This window comes from Colletotrichum higginsianum, chromosome 8, assembly GCF_001672515.1.
Source record: "Colletotrichum higginsianum IMI 349063 chromosome 8, whole genome shotgun sequence".
Lineage (NCBI taxonomy): Eukaryota > Fungi > Ascomycota > Sordariomycetes > Glomerellales > Glomerellaceae > Colletotrichum > Colletotrichum higginsianum.
Window position 1 is genome coordinate 3,696,795 of NC_030960.1, and position 16,448 is coordinate 3,713,242.

Genomic DNA, 16,448 nt, shown 5'->3' on the forward strand with positions numbered 1-16,448 from the left:
CCTTGGCGAGAAGAGGGAGGGGGGTGTGATCGAATCTTCAGACTGGGCTGCTCCCGGCCAAATGTGCCAAGTCTATATGGAATGCATATGCTATGCCGCTATGCTGCATGTTTGCTTCGTCCTTTATGGGCTGTTCGCTTAGCAAACACCCCCTCAGACAATGTCGAGAGTCGAGAGCAACTCACTCACTCGTCATTGGTCCCGTTGGGAGCATCGTTGGCTGTTGTTGGCCGGCGTTGGTCATATCGTGGCCCATCATGGCCTATCGTTGCCTCTCACAGCACTTGGTTGATGTGCACACCCACCTAAGCCGATGAAGGTTTTTCTTTTTCTTTTTTCCCCATTGACACCGTGTTTGCCATAATGTTTGCTTCTGCAGCGGCAAGAAACCATCAACAGACAAACAATACCTGTACATGCAGACAGATAAACAGACTGCCTGTAGACAACTGCAAGTTCGTTGTTCCACGTCCGCTTTCCCCTCCCGCCCCGGCCGTTCCCGTGTTGCTTTCTACGCATTTCCTCCAACGAACCGAAACCGGCCGAGGCCACGCTTTGTGCCACTCGACTTCTGCCGCCATGTGTACTGTATGGCTTGTCTCGTCCCGACTCTTCCCTGTGGCTCGACGCTATTGTGGCGTGTTGGAGGGTTCATGACGACAAATCACGCGCTAGCTGTGACCATATTTTTCAACTTTAGCCGCCCCCTCCCCCCCCCCCCCCATCTGAGACCTCGACCCGGAGACTAGAACTCAACCCCCACGAGGTTATCCTCATGGACACGCGCAGGCCAGCAGAGGAGTGGTGTGGTGCACATGTTCGAAGAAGAGAAGTGATCGGCGGGTACTTAATGGGGAATTGTAGACACATATTCCTCTTCCCGGCCCGTTGCTGCAGTTTTTGTATTTGTTGAGTAAGTGATAATATCCTGCAGCCATCTCGATGCCCTGCAGACGCCAAATGCTGCTTCATTGGTGATACCTTCACTTCTTCCGCCCTTTACCAGATAGAGGCACATATGTCCCGTCACATCTTCCATCACACTCATCACATCCATCACAACGCCATAAACCACCCCGACACTTTGTTTGTCTCGAATCCCACCTACATGTTTGCCTCCCCCGACCTCTCGCTCAGCCCGCCCCATTCATCCCCCTTTGTTCCATGATCCCCCAGAAGGCGCCGCCCCCCAGCCAGCAGCAGCAGCAGACCATGCCGGCGGCCCTGCCCGTCGTTGATTTGCGGTCCTTCGCGACGGTGGAGGACCTGGCCGCCGAGCTGATGCGCGTCGGCAGGGACCCCGGCTTCTTCTACGTCGTCGGCCACGACCTGGGCGACGCCGCCGCCGCCGCTGTGTTTGCCCGCGCCGAGTCCTTCTTCAACGCGCCCCTGCCGGACAAGCTGGCGTTCGCGAATGGGAGTGGCGATCTGGTCAGTCTGCGGCCCAGCATGTTGCTCTATCCTTGTCTTGAGTCTCTTCAGCACGATCAGTGGGAGGAATATGAGACATGCATGTGCTCACCGCCGGCCGGGTTTGCTGATCTTTTACTATTTCACTATCTAGGGTTACACAGGACTGAGAGAAGAGACGTAGGTTGTCCTCCCCTCTTTGTCAACTCAACAACCAACATGTTCTGAGACTCTAACGTTGGATCGCAGGCTCTCTGGTGCCGGGCCCGGCGACGTGAAGGAATCCTTCTACCTGTCGGATCCCGGAAGGACCACGCAGCCTCTCCCAGCAGAGTTAGAAGCCGGTCGCAAGGGAATGGCTGCGTTTTTCGCCGCCTGCGATGTGCTGGCCAAGACGCTGTTGGAAGGAATCGCCGTCGGTCTTGGTGTAAGTCCCCCGTGCGCCCCTCAACAAATACATCATGTGTGGTTCGCGAAGAGAAGCAAACAACCCAAAGGACACCCAAGAAACCAAAGAGCTGATATCTGCCCCCCCAGATGCCCAAAGACTTCCTCTCCAGAGCCCATACCGGCGAGAGCTGCCGCATGCGCCTCATCAACTACCCCCCCGTCTCCCGACTCCCGTCCGCTCCCGACGGCGGCCAGGACATCCGCGCCGGCGCGCACTCGGACTACGGCTCCCTGACGCTGCTCTTCCGCCAGCCCTCGGACCAGGGCGGCCTGCAGGTCTCGCGCGCCGGCGCTTGGCTCGACGTGCCGTGCCTCCCGGACGCCGTCGTCGTCAACACCGGTGACGCCCTCGAGTTCTGGACAGCGGGCCGCCTGCGGTCCACGGTCCACCGCGTCGCCTTCCCGCGGTCCGCGAGCGAGAACGTAGGCAGGCTGAGCATCCCCGTCTTCATCCAGCCCGACCGCCACGTCGTGCTGGCGCCCATCGAGGGACCTGGGGACAAGCCGGAGGGGGGTTTTGGCGCCGAGTTTCTGGAGGTTCTGCGGCGGAAGGGGTATGAGGACGCCAGGCCCGTGACGAGCTCGGAGCATCTCGAGAGGAGGATTCGTGCCACGTATGCGAGAGTGTGATGGGGAGGTGAGCTTGTTTATGGTGTATGATAATGGCATCAGCGAGCGTGGTGTTGCGTGAATGTTCGGGCAGATTGACCAATCGATACCGTTGTAATTCTACACTTAGTATATAATGAAGCTACTTCAAAGAATCACGATATATACAGGAGCAGCATTTGCTTTCTTATCATCTTCTCTCGATTCCGGTCCTAGAAGCTATGAGTATGAATTGGTAATGTTGTCCCTCCAGAACGACTTCCCCTCGTCTCAAGATTTCCGAGGGGTGAAGACAACTTGGAGAGGGGCGACGGTAAGTGTCCCAGTGTCCTTGTTACCTTCAAGGAAGCCCTCTCCAGTCTGGCCCTCCGCATACTCCACGTTGAACCTGTGCACGATCGCACTCGTCACGAACCGGGTCTCCATGAGACCGAGTTGCTTTCCGATGCATACATCGTGGCCTTTGAGCGTCAGTCAACTGATTGAGCTGTTTTGATTCCTGCAAAATATTGACCCTACCTGTGGAGAACGGCACATAGACAGCTGCATTTTTGACGAGTTCCGGCCGGTCAGTCCAGCGCTCTGGGATGAACTCGTCTGGCCTTTCGAAGAACCGAACATCTACAGGTTGTGATGTCAGCACACAGAATCTTTACAATAGAGAAAGACTGCCTAGGACCTACCGCGGTACTGCGTGTAAGACGGCACAAACACAATCGTGTCTCCCTGCAGCCATACATCATCCACCTTGAGCCCTTCCGGCGGCGTCACGCGCTGTACCCCCGAGGGCACCGGCGGGTGCAGTCGGAGCGACTCATCGATGCAAGCCTGGAGGTACCGGAGCTTAGAGAGTGGCGCATGCTCAGGCTTGTCGTGATGACGGAAGCACTCGTCAATCTCCTCCTGAAGCTTCTTGTACTCCTTCGGGTGGCGGGCGAGCTCCATGAAGAGACACGACAACACCGCGGCGACGGTATCACTAAACTGAGAGTTAGAGCTTCATTCCCCAAACACTTGTGCGTTCGTGAGATGCTCACCTTCCAGCCACAGTAATGAGAATGCAGTCCCCAAACAGGTTCAACATATCCTGCGCCGACCGCACCCCCTTCGCCTCATAGTCCTCCAACACCCACGTGAAGATGTCCGCGCTCTCGGGCTTGTTTTCGATGCGCCGCCTCACTTCCCCCGCGATCCACGTCTTGAACCGCCTCACACCGGCGTTCCACACCGCCGCACCGCGGTACAGCGGCAGCGCCCACATGGCGTGCGTGAAGCGCCCGACGGCCCGCGTCTCGTCGTGCAGCGCGTCCATGTAGAAGTGCGAGGCGCCGTCCTCGAGCATGCGGAACCCGCGGCCGAGCGAGAACTCGCCCATGACGTCGAAACTGTAGAAGTTGAACCAGAGCGCCGCGTTGAAGGCCGCGCCGGCGCGGGTTTCGATGCCGGCGAGGAGCTGTTCCGTGTACTTGAGGACCCGGGGCTCGTAGTCGCGAAGAGCTGGGGTTGTGAATCAGCTTTCGGGAAAGATGAGGATGGGCGATGGGCTTTCTGACCTTTCGATGTGAAGCCGTATTCCCACGCCTTTCGACGTTTCGAGTGCGCTTCTTTGTCGCGGACCATCTGCATCGAGACCATGGGGTGAAGCAGGTTGTACCAGGGCCCCTTCATGCAATCCGTATCCAGGAACACGGCGTTGATGGCGCCCGGCTTGTTGATGGAGAGCTCTGTTGGACCCACGCGGACTACGTCCCCATACTTCTCGTGGAGCTTTCGAACGTCTTCGTGTAAGTGCATCTTGTTCCAGATCTTAAAGGTTATGTAGAGGTTGGTGAATCTCGCGAGGAAAGGTCCCGGAAATCGGTGCAGTCGATGGAAGAAGCCTCGATAGATCATCATGCTCGAGTAGATCCCTACTATGAGCGATGAAAACAAAACCGTGGATGTCTTCATTGCTTCCGTAAATCCAACTGTCTCGATCGGATATATCGTCACGGACGTGAATACCGGCCCGGACATGATTGCACTGATGGTTGCTGCATATGCGAAACAGAAGCGGGTGATGATCCGCTTCGCTGAGAGATCCCATTCTCCATATCGAAAGAGAAACTGATGAAGCAAGACGCCGATGACGAAGAAACCCCCACGGGCCTCTAGGGTTTGAAGAGCATTGCTTACTGGCGTCATAGCTAGGGCTTTTGACTGACTGAGGCTGTTGGAGGTGAAGCTGAGAGCAACGATGTACTTTTGTCTTGTCGATCCAGTTTATAACAATAGATGAACATCAAATGCTCGTCTGAAGATGAGGATGTCTAGTTACTTGAAGTTTGTCAAGCGAGTTATTTTTCGCCATACTTATTGATTTTAGCTGAAACTGTCATTCCTCACAAGTCAGGAGCAAAGTCACTGACATGACGAGTTCTGGCCTCGAGCTCCACTTGTCCCTCCTGCTGCTGTTTCCTTTCTTTCTTGTGGTTGCAGACGCTTCTGTGTTACAGCCGAGTATCGACTGAAATCAGTCGACGACCATCACTTCAGGAGTTTCGTCTGAACTCCAGCCGAAATTCTGCATCATGTGGCCGGAGTTCCGGGCACTCGGAGACGCCTCGAAAGCCGGAGTTCCGCCATTCATTAGATCTTAACGGTTCTCAACTGGGAATCGAATACAAACACATTCGTCGATCTTTGTGAATGTAAAGCCCGCATTACACTAAGCTGCAAACATGTAAAAGGCTAATCTCAAAAAGATTCAGCGTCACTGACAAAACGAAAGGTCCATCCAGGATTCGAACCTGGGCCTACGGAAGGATATGATTGTTACATCAGAATCCGACGTCCTAACCAACTAGACTAATAGACCGAGTTGCTTGCCTCCAGCGACCCGGAATTCCCAACATGTGGAATGGCCAGTGGAGCCGAGCGAGCCCTTGCGTGGTGGATACACACCAGCACCAATGACATTTCCGCTACCAAGGCTACAGAATCAACAAACGCAGTTGTTTGAACAATTACTGCAACTAGGACTTCTTTTGTTTGCTTACAAATTTGGATTGACCAGGCAAGCGTGTTAGCAGATTGTTTCTTATAAGCATGTTCGAGGAACACATACAACCCTCTGCGTGGGGTTAAGTCTGTGCTGCGGTGTCAAGTTGTAGTAGATTAAACTTGGATCAGTGCAAAGACAAGGAACAAACATCTAAATTTGATCGTTAGGCATGAACTCTCGGGTTTTTTGTTAGGGGTTGTTGCTTTACTAGGGAAAGACTTATTATGGTGGACGTTACGACGCTGATGTTCCTCTCTTCCGAAGTTGGATTGAAAATTGCGTGATCACAACTCTCATGTGTGATGTAATTTCACTAAGGAATCATTTTAAACACTCAAAATATGTGGCATTGTCACTTCGAGCATCCATGAAGGCTTAAAGGAATCTGTCACTGTAAGAGCTGAGCGAGCAGGCTCTAACCATCCAGGGGCCAGTTCGGCAGCTCACTTGGGCGCATACGCAACATACATACGTCACATAACATCGTTACATTAAATCTGCTTACTCTCGATTAGATTGTGGCAGATTCAGAAGTCCGTCGTGATTAGAATACTGCACAAGCTCTCCGTTGCTCGTTTATCCCTTCTTCGAAAGAGGCCCTGGGACCAACTCATGGGACGCCTCAAGACAGCGGCCGCCTTGGTTGTAGCAGCCTCCACAGATGTCGAAGTCCCCGAAGTTGCAATTTGGGCAATGATGATAGGCATGGTCATCCGAGATGCTGAAAGTGCAGATATCGCAAGCCCGGACCGATGGATCATGAGGGGTTATGCCGTCCTCCGGAGCTACCTGGCCGTCTTCCACTGGTATGCCTCGCTGCTTTGCGGTTTCAATTAGAAGCTGAGACATCTTGGCAAGCCTACGCTTCCTAGCCCAGCATAAAGGTGTTTGGCCGAAACAGTCGCGAGAGTCGATGTTCACACTTTTTACATCCAGGAGGATCCTCACTACTGCGATGTGGCCCCTCCTAGCCGCTACAGATAGAGGTGTCGAGCCGTAGTGATCCGCGGAATCTGACACCGTCGGGTCCCGTGCCACCAGGACTTTGACGATTGCGGTATGTCCTTCTTGCGCCGCCCAAAATAACGGGGTCCGTCTAAGGTGGTCTTGCGAAAAGGGGCTCACATGGCTGTTTGTGAGAAGAAGCTCGACGATAGACTTGTGACCGTTGCCAGCAGCATATGAAAGGGCTGTTCGTCCAAATCGAGGGTTCTTGCGGTCCGAGTCAATGCCGGTTTTGTCATGTATTAGGGATACCACTTTAACAAATCCACCTGCTGCAGCGGCTTGGAGAGGACCGCCATGAAAGCCACCCTGGGCGTCGACGTCTGCGTTGTTATCAAGGAGCATTTGGACGATCCTTTTGTGACCTTGGTATGAGGCGGCGTGGAGAGCAGTATTGTACTCCCCCCCCTGTGCATTGACGTCTGCCTTGTGATTAAGGAGTATCTGCACAGTCCCAACATGCCCCCCGTATGAAGCAGCCTGGAGAGCAGTGTTATACTCACCGCCCTGGGCGGCGTTGACGTCTGCATTGTTGTCAAGGAGCATCTGGACGATTACATGGTGGCCATGGAGTGAAGCTGTTTGAAGATCATCGTCGTACTCGCCGCCCTGAAGACTGATGTCTCCGCAATTGTCGAGTGTTGCCGCCATTACTTTGTCGCCAGACTTCCAATTCCAGATTGCAGCCTTGATAACGTTTTTGGTGATCTTGATGTCCCTACTTCTCTCGAGAAGTACTGCCATCATTTTGTTGCCGCAACCTGGGTTAGAAGCCGCAATCTGGACGATGTCGTCGGTGATCGGAATGTCGTCTCCGTACCTGTCGAAAAGGACCTCGAGGATTCTGTTGCCGCAATCCTTGTTCTCAACTGCAAATCTGACAACCTCTTCAGTGATATGGATGCTGTCTCCGCGCCCGTTGAGAAGTAATGCCATTACTTGGTCGCCGCACCCCTCGTTACCAACTGCGGATTTGAGGACTTCCTCCGTGATCTTGACGTCGTCTCCGCAGCTGTCCAGGAGTAATTCTATCAGCCGACTACCGCGCGAGTGGTTACTAGCTGCGGCACTGACAACGCCTTCAGTGAGTTGAATCCCCTTGGTCCGCTGATCGAGAAGGTGCTCAAGCAACCACGCACCCGAACTTGAGCTCCCTCCCTCGTTTGCAGCTGCATAAATAAACCCTTGTTCTGTCAATTGAACCTCGGGCCCTCCTTTCTCCAAGAGTATCATCATCATCTCGGGGCCACAACATTCGTTCCTAGCCGCAAGCTCGACGATATCGTTCGTGATCTGAATCTCATACCCACGCCTTTCAAGAAGTAACGACATCAGGTCTGTGGAACCTTGAGCTGCTAACCTGACGATCTCGTCGGTGATGTGAATCTCTTCTCCACGCTTGTCCAGCAGTAGAGTCATAACACTTGCGCCACCAAATCTTTTACCCACTGCCGCCTCAACAATTTCTGGAGTGATTTGAATCTCACTTCCATACTCATTGAAAAGTAGATTCATCACCTCCTTGCTGTGACCAGAGTTCTTCAGAGCAGCCTTGACAACGCTGCCAGTGGCCTTCATTAAACCGCCGCGTTTATCGATGAATTTGCGTACTATGGTATCGTCGAAGCAGTATACGGCCGTCTCCATGCATTCATCGGTGATGTGATCCATAATCTTAGCCCTGTCGAGCAATAGCGCCATCATTTTGTTTTTGTCTCCAAAAGTGTATGAAACATCGGTAAGGAGCTTCTCTGTGATTTTCAACTCGCCTTCGAACTCGTCAAGAAGCAGCTCCAGGTCTTCCTCGCTACAATATCCAGCACAAAATATAGCGGTTATGAGATCTTCGGTAACGTGAATCTGACCCCTGCGCTCAGCAAAGAGTAAGGACAATTTTGACTGAAAGGCCGGGGAGTGGGTACGTCTGTCAACTGCAGCTAGGATGATGTCTGCAGAAATCTCGATCTCGTCCCCACGTGCTTCTAACAGCAGCTTCAATATGCCCGCGCCACTACCGTAGTTCCAAAGCGCAGCTAGAACAATGTCTCGAGTGATATGAATTTGGCTTCCATATTGCTTGAGAAGTAGGGAGGTGACTTCGATAGCCTTGCTTTCATTCTGGACCGCAGCAACGACGATTCCCTCGGTGATTTCGATTTCGAATCCGCGCTTCTCAATAAGAAACGCCATGATTGTATCACCGTATCTCCTATTAGAAGCCGCTGCCGTGAGAACGTCTTCGGTGATTCGAATGTCGACCCCACGCATGTTGAGAAGTAGCGCCATCACCTGCACACCATTCTCTGCTCTCGCAGCCGTCGCCTGTATAACCTGATTGGTTAATTTGAGGGGCATTTCATTGTCGAGATGCCACTTCAGAACTTGGAGACTGCCGTAACAGACTGCAAGTTCTTCGTGTGTGGAGCCATTCAAGCTCCTGGGCCGAGCTTGGCAGAGCTCTTCCAAACGTTCCAGGCTGAGAACACCGAATAAGTCGAACGTATAAATAACCAGGAGGATAGATGGCGTGTAGGATATGACAGCATGCAGCTTTTGTGATTTTACCTGAAGCATGGGGCTTTCAAGGTCCATCTTGTGGATCATTTTGTGCCAACGATAGAACAGCGAGCATGGATATTGCTCCCCAGAGAAGAAGTCAACCAGAACTTGGCTCAGTCGGAAACATCTTACATGAGCAGCTGATTGTGCATGGTGTGCCCAATGTATACAGGAGTACTCCACAAGTGATGTCAAAGCCGTGACTTTGGATGGGATGTCGGCAAGACTGAGAAGACATCGTTCAGCCGCAAGTGCATGTGCAGACGCCACCGCGTCGGCGTGCCGAGTTTCGAGGAACTCTCTAACTGACAAGTGAGAGAACCGAAAAGCGTCCAGTGTCCCGTCAAAAAGAACTAGATTGTTGCACAGTTCCAAAAGCTGGCCTCTCGAAATGGCGGGAGCGGATCTGTTCTTCGTACCGGAAACGAAGGCTAGGAAAACGTCTGATCTGAGTTGTTCTCGGGCGCAAAGCAGCCAACTGAAAGCGTTCTTGGCCATCGCTCTGTCTGCGAGGGCATCGCGATTTTCGATCTTTTCCAGAATCTCTCGGTATAGCCCTTCGAGCGTCTTGGGCATCTTCACGAGCCTCTCCTCGATCGCCGCGTCGGTGGCTTGTCGACAAAGCTCTTGCATATGTAGGCTAGCCCAGCGGAACCTAGAAGTGTGAGAAAGCTTGAAACGTCTCTAGACAGTGTAAACTTACATTCCATGGGCTTTGGATGTGAGCTCAAATATGATCCTGTCGCGGAGTTCCTCCTGCCTGGCGCTCCCCCGTAGCAAAATTTTCTTCTCGATGAGCCGTCTAGTCTCGGATCGTACGAACAAGGCGATGTCCTCCGAGTTACGCCGAGAGGAGAGGAACAAATTCTCGTACTGTTTCAGATTGTAGACGATATCCTGGTCGTCCCGGCTGGAAACGAAGATTTTCAAGATCGCCGGTGTTTTGAGTAGAGACTCTAGCAACTCCAACAGACTGCTTCGTGTTGCCTCGTTGCATTCGTCCAGTGCGTCGATCACAAGTGTAACTGTCTGGCCTTTGTAGCTCTCAAGGAGCTTGTGGATGAGATCTTGACTCTCGCCTAAGGTGAGCGAATTGGAGGCGAAGGCTGTGTTTTCGACTTTGTTGTAAGTCAAAGCACCCACTTTTGGGCCACCCCCACATATGGGCCACCCAAAAATGAGGGTATTCCCATCGACACCAGTATGTTCAATTAACTATTGACTGCACCTAGATGCCACCACAATACAGCTTTCAGCCTCACTAGGTAAATCAGCCTCGCTGGACTCATCTGTGATATCCTCTTTATCGCCAGCCTCAACCTGAGCCTTCTGGATGTCTTTGATGTTGGCGAACTTAGTGTTTGGGTTGATCTGAACTGCCTTCCTTTTCCTTACTGCAGTGTTGGTAACTTGGGCCTGCAGAAGCTCCAGCTTATGCTGGGCAGTGGCCAGCTCATAGGCCTGCTCGCTGAAGCCTTTTTTCACCTTCATGAAAAGGAGGCGTTGGGTATGCGCATCATTATCCAACTCTGTGAATAGCTTCAGTTGGCCAGACAGATCCTTCATCTTCCTTGGCGTCGACCATGCCACTGCAGACGACGCAGATGCCCATCCTTCAGCTTCCTTGCCCCTAGACTGCCCTTTGCTGACCTGATCTGACGATGCTGATGGCTTTGGTGTTGTTGGGAGTAGGAGGGAGCTCATCAGAGGCTTCGCCATAGAGACAGGCCATAACCCTGTCCATTTCCAACCACTTCTGATGTTCTGCATCGTCATACCTGCAAGGGCAGCCTTATAATAACAGCCTAGGAAGTTCCTCTTGCCTACAATAGTAGAGTCATTCCATAGACTAAGGTATCCAAGCTCCTTCCTATAGGCTGCCTTAAGAGGGCTGAAGACTGCTTGATCAAGTGGCTGGAGGACATGGGAGGTGTGTGGCGGTAAGAACAATAGATGGATGTTGTTTATATAGCACAACCACATAAAGTCAGTCGTTGTGTGGCTCCCATGCCCATCCAGGATCAATAGTCTAGCCTCCTCCTTATCCCCCTTGCCCTGAGGGACAGTCTGAGGGATAAACACCTTCTGCAGCCATTCAACTGCAGTAGCATCTGTTGTCCAGCCATTTTCAGTTGCTGTGAATTGCCAGCCTTCATAAGGGCTAAGATCTAGAGGAAACCACTGCTGCTGGACTGTCTTACCCTTATATATAATAAGGGGATGAAGTCTGTGGCCTAGGGCAGAGATGCATTCAATAATAGACACCCATGCCCTTGATCCAGGCTGTTTCTTGCGGATAGACTTCGCCTCAGACATCCCCAGCACCAGCCCATTAGATCCCTGGCCCTCAAGGATACCAGTCTCATCCATGTTATATCTGTTGGCTGGTTTGATGCTGATGATCTCTGGTATGGCGAGATGCTTGAACCAGTCCCTGATGACCTCAGTAGATGCCCCATTAACACGTCTTGAATCAATAGGGCAACTTCTCTTGACCTTGACTGATGGATTCCTCCTTATAAAGGCCTGGACCCAGCCTCTCCCTATAGGTTGGGTATCCCCTATGGCATGAAGGATTCTTTCTGCAAAATGCTTCACTTGTTGATGGGTTGGAGGAAGCCCAAGGGCATGCTGGATTCGCACCCATTCAGCCAACTTGGCCTCCTGGCTCACTGTGAGCCTCTGCAGGTCAGAAAATGCTGCTGCCCTTGCCTGGGTGCCTTGAAGACGATGCTGAAGGGTAGACCTTGGCACACCATACTGCTGGGCAGCCTTCCTGACACTCTGACCGTTCGAAATGGCCTCAAGCGCTTGATTGACTTCATTTTCTGTATACTGGCTCATAATGCCTAGAATAAGGTGCCCTAAAAAGATGAGGCCATTTGCATAAGGTTGGAAAAAGATGTGATAGTTTGAAGTTGGAGGAGGATGAAGGAGGAGGTTGGTGATGAGGCATTTTTGGGTGGCCCATATGTGGGGGTGGCCCAAAAGTGGGTGCTTTGACTTACGCCTTTATTGCAGCTTCGAGGATCTCTCCACCTGGCTGAGGCCTCGCAAGCTGTCTCGCAAGACTAGCCGCGATGCTGGCAGGTTCTGCACGACCTGGCTCAGCCGGATTTCGGGAACAGTAAAAGTACACCAGAGCCTTTTGGGGAGTTTGCCGAGCGTCCTCGACAACGATAGACCTATGTTTGCAAAGTCAGACCAGGTAGCCTCTTGAGTTGTTCTGGACCTACGTCAGCTTGCTCTTGCCAGAGCCTGGGATGCCGTGCAGCCACAAAATGGATGAGACGTTTTCGTTCCTCCATTTCTGGAAGACTTCATCCTCGAGAAGCCATTTTCCTGTGCCCTCCAACACCTCACTATTGGTCTGTGTGTGGTGCTGTTCGTAGGGCTCTTTGGAGATCCAGAGCAGAATCTCATTGTTGCGCTGGGTTGTGACTGAAGAATGTTAGCAGAATTCGATGCCAAGACGACGCCATTGATTGCTGAATGTAATTTGGGCTGGATATTGTGGAAAAGAAGTCAATGCAATAGAGCTTGTTTACATACACTCTGTTCTAGGACCCTCTGGCGAATCGGTTTGGATGTACTGCTCGAGAAGGGCCTTCATCGTGGAGGCCGCCGTCGCAGCCGCAAACGTCTGCCACTTCTTGTTCTTGTGGCTGTCGGCGTAGTCACAAACCCCCTTGACGACGACGCAGGGGACCTCGTCCCAGGCCCCGGCGGCCTCCATCTCGAAGGCGATGAGGTCGTGTTTCTGGGCGATGCTGTCGCGGTGTGCGCCAGACTTCATGACGGTGTTGCCTGATCCGACACGGCCGATGAATATGTCTGGTTCCTGGGCTTTTGCGGCGTCGCCTTCGCGGTCGTGCTGCTTCTTCACCTCGAGCCGCTCCCTAGGCACCAGTTGGGCAACATCGCATTCGAGTTCGATGCATGATGCATCCGGGGCCATGTCGCAAACCCAGGTATCGTCGCAACCGCAATCTGCGTCATCGTGATGTCTGTGCAGATAGTCCGGACTGAAGAGTCTGTCTTGAGCTGCTCCAGGGTAAGGGTATCGAGTCCGTTTACGGCCAGCCTGTGCAGCTGCCTGTTGGATTTGGGTAAGGATCTCGTTTGTGCGGCGCTGGAGGAAATCGGATGCCCGTTCCGTCTCGAGCTTGCTCAGAAGCGAGCGGATGTCTTTTTTGGGTCGGCCGAGGTTATCATCGAGAGTGTCTTTGGGTTTGAACTGGTGAGGGAGCTGCCGGCCAAAGTCGTACTGAACCACCGTCTTGCTGATGATGACATCCCCGAGCAGAATCTCCCTCTCGGTTCCCGGGCTAGGCACGCCGCCGCAAATGCCAACCAAGATGGCAAGCTTGAGCTCCGTGTAGCTTGAACGAAAGCTGGCCATGGCGGCTGCTGAAGTAGTTGTTCCCATGCTGGGAAGCAAAGCCATGACGACGTTGTACTTTCCGATGCGGCCGGTGGTGTATGTATTGGGGTCTCCTCGCGCTCTCCCGAACTTGTCGCCCTCCTCATCAAAGAACTCGTCGAAAGCCAACGTAGCAGCATTGTATTCGAGCTGTAGCGCACATAGCACGGCGATGCGAAAGTCCTCGCGGCGCCGAGGCCGTGGATCGGTAGCCATCGTGATGATGACCAGGTGAAAAGGGCTTCGAAGTTGGCGGAACTATGCTCGAATGTGATGTCAGAGGAAAGTTGGGTCTGTGAGATGCCTCTGGGGATGCTGTTTTCCCTCAAGACGCGTCCACAAATCTGCCCTGGCAGCAGGCCCTGCCACACACATCTGACATGTTGCATGGCGGGGCGTTGGAGTGGATGGTAACGGCCCCCGCGCCTCTCGCCTGCATTATATTGCCTGAGTTGATTGGCACATGGCGAGCTGGTGAGGGCCATGCGTTGTCTTCAAGGGCTTCCTATAGGCTCATCGGTTTTCGCATCTTAGAATAGGGGGCGGAGCCGGACTCATAACCATGGAACAAGGCACATCACAGCTTGCAGCCGTCACTTGGACTTGACGGAAGATGGACGAAGCTGTGTTGAAGTTAATTGGAAGATCCCCTGCTTTGTGTGGCTTAATCTGGTTCGTTTGCCCGTGAATACGCTGGAAGTATGTCCTCATAAGCGCGATATGCTGTCTGTCTGTTTATCTAACGCTTCAATATGCTGCCAAATACTTAGACTTGTAATAAATAAACTTTGACAGGGCAGATTGTCAACAGTACGTCTGTTCAAAACCCTACTCTTCTCATAGTTAGTTGGTACCTGCATCAGGAAAGCCGGGATTTACCCGAACTGGACCCCGGCAGATCATCGCGGGCCGACGTCAGTTTGTTGTCACTTCCGCGGCTATTAACTTCCTCTTTATTTCTCTCTTGGCGCTTATATCTTTTGAAAACCCAAGACCTCGGTACTTACTTATAGACGGCACAACCTCCTGCATTGCAAAAAGAAACTTACCTTGAACATGGTCGCCCAGTCGGACGGAAAGACTTCGCCGTTACTCTCCCTCGGCGCCGGGGGCATCGCCGGCGGCGTCGAGGCCGCCTGCACATACCCCTTCGAGTTCGCCAAAACGCGGGTGCAGCTCTACGGGCACCAGAAGGGCACGCGGAACCCGTTCGCCATCGTCCTGCGCGTCGCGCGCGACGAGGGCCTGCCGGCGCTGTACAAGGGCTGCAGCACCATGATCGTCGGCTCCATCGGCAAGGACGCCGTCCGCTTCGTCGCCTTCGACAGCATCCGCTCCGTCTTGGAGGACAAGGAGACGCGCACCCTGGGCCCCGCGCAGAGCATCGCGTCCGGCATGGTGGCCGGCGTCGTGAGCAGCACCGTCATCGTGACGCCGAGCGAGCGCGTCAAGACGGCGCTCATCGACGACGCCAAGACGACGCGGAGGTTCCGGGGCGCCCTCGACTGCATCGCGACCCTCACGCGCGAGCAGGGCGTCCTGAAGGCCCTGTGGCGGGGCTACGTGACCACGACGCTGAAGCAGATCGGCACCACGGGCTTCCGGCTCGGCAGCTACAGCATCATCAAGGACTTTGAGCGGACGCGCGGCGTCAGCCCCGAGGGCCCCGTCATGAGCTTCGCCAACGGCGCCCTCGCCGGCACGGTGACCACGCTGGCGACGCAGCCGTTCGATACCGTCAAGACGAAGGCGCAGCGGGCCAATGCCGTCGGCACCATGGAGTCTTTCCGGGCCATCATGGCCGAAGACGGGGTCAGGGGCCTCTGGAGGGGCACCGTCATGCGGCTGGGCAGGACAGTGCTGGCGGGCGGCATCTTGTTCATGGCTAATGAGCAGGCGATGAAGGGGTTGAAGCTTCTTACGGGTAGATGATGACGCTTGATAAAGTAGACTTCTGGAGGAATCTATATCATGTGGAGTGAAGAACCAGATAAGTGATCCCTTTGCAAAAGCATTAGTAGGTGGGTTAGACTTTAGAAAGAAATAGAGAAGGGTTGCCGTTATAAGAATCACAACAGCCATATCGGCATTAGATAGCACAATGAGTGCCATTATCGACACCTTACTCATGCAAACGGGACAATGAGTGTAGAGGCTCGATTACATCTTCGGAATAATGGGGTTGGCACTCTTAGTCAGGCAAGGATCGTTATTGACGGCAGGGGGCCCATAAAACGGTCTGTTAACGATATTGCTTGTCACAGATCGTTCATTAACAAAATGTCGGCCAGTCCGACATCTTAATAAGACAGAGTTCACTAGTCTTGGTGCCGTATACCCGATCTTTTGAGATACTAAGCTCCACGTTGTTATCGCCCAAGTCAGTAACAAGCCAACGAAACATCCCCACCTCTTTGTCCTACCAGCTACCATATCGTTGACAGCCATGCGTACAAGTTACAGGAGCTTATAATAACGTCCTGCAGCAGCGACTAATAAACTGCGTAAGCTACATCACTGCAAAGAGCTGTTGGACTTCCTCTAAAGGTTGTGCTGTGAGCAGTAAATGACCTGGTTCCGTAAAGTGAGTTAACCCTTGAACAGCCTGCTGGGATTAGGAGTCATTGACGACCTTTTGATGGCTAGCCCGAGTCATGAGATGGGCGACTGCTGGGTTATACAAACGTATAAATCAGCTACCGTTGCTGCTCTCCATGGTAAAATGCACTGAAGGAAGTCGAGGATCTCATTTACAATCTCAAACCACCGACCACCATCCGTCTACCATGAAGCTGACTTCGGTCCTTTTCTCTGCTTGCGCTCTGTTCCTGGGCTCGGCCGATGCGTGGTGGTGCACCTCCTACGGGAAGCCGGCTAACCACCTGAGCTGCAAGGCGTTGTACCCGGTAAGTTTCCGCACTGAAATTTCGCCAGTGTGCCGACACATTG

At 53.1% G+C, this 16,448-nt stretch overlaps 5 protein-coding genes across 5 annotated transcripts; 2 read left to right on the forward strand and 3 right to left on the reverse strand.

Moving 5' to 3' along the window:
* Nucleotides 1-1,164: 1,164 nt before the first annotated feature.
* On the forward strand, nt 1,165-2,490 carry CH63R_12077 (2OG-Fe(II) oxygenase; the record flags this gene model as incomplete). Its single annotated transcript, XM_018307051.1, has 4 exons — nt 1,165-1,431; nt 1,565-1,590; nt 1,660-1,837; nt 1,948-2,490. The coding sequence occupies 4 exons, from the start codon at nt 1,165-1,167 to the stop codon at nt 2,488-2,490; spliced, it is 1,014 nt and encodes a 337-aa protein (XP_018153892.1).
* A 249-nt stretch (nt 2,491-2,739) lies between these two features.
* Nucleotides 2,740-4,653, reverse strand: CH63R_12078 (Benzoate 4-monooxygenase cytochrome P450; the record flags this gene model as incomplete). The annotated part of the gene is made up of 5 exons (XM_018307052.1): nt 2,740-2,930; nt 2,989-3,090; nt 3,153-3,448; nt 3,507-3,966; nt 4,023-4,653. 5 exons carry the CDS (start codon nt 4,651-4,653, stop codon nt 2,740-2,742), a joined length of 1,680 nt encoding a protein of 559 aa, XP_018153893.1.
* A 1,435-nt stretch (nt 4,654-6,088) lies between these two features.
* Nucleotides 6,089-8,785, reverse strand: CH63R_12079 (Pfs domain-containing protein; the record flags this gene model as incomplete). The annotated part of the gene is made up of 1 exon (XM_018307053.1): nt 6,089-8,785. One exon carries the CDS (start codon nt 8,783-8,785, stop codon nt 6,089-6,091), a length of 2,697 nt encoding a protein of 898 aa, XP_018153894.1.
* A 3,523-nt stretch (nt 8,786-12,308) lies between these two features.
* CH63R_12080 (Pfs domain-containing protein) lies at nt 12,309-13,715 on the reverse strand (the record flags this gene model as incomplete). Its single annotated transcript, XM_018307054.1, has 2 exons — nt 12,309-12,517; nt 12,629-13,715. 2 exons carry the CDS (start codon nt 13,713-13,715, stop codon nt 12,309-12,311), a joined length of 1,296 nt encoding a protein of 431 aa, XP_018153895.1.
* Nucleotides 13,716-14,555: 840 nt separating this feature from the next.
* Nucleotides 14,556-15,431, forward strand: CH63R_12081 (Tricarboxylate transport mitochondrial; the record flags this gene model as incomplete). The annotated part of the gene is made up of 1 exon (XM_018307055.1): nt 14,556-15,431. The coding sequence occupies one exon, from the start codon at nt 14,556-14,558 to the stop codon at nt 15,429-15,431; it is 876 nt and encodes a 291-aa protein (XP_018153896.1).
* Between the last annotated feature and the right edge of the window lie 1,017 nt (nt 15,432-16,448).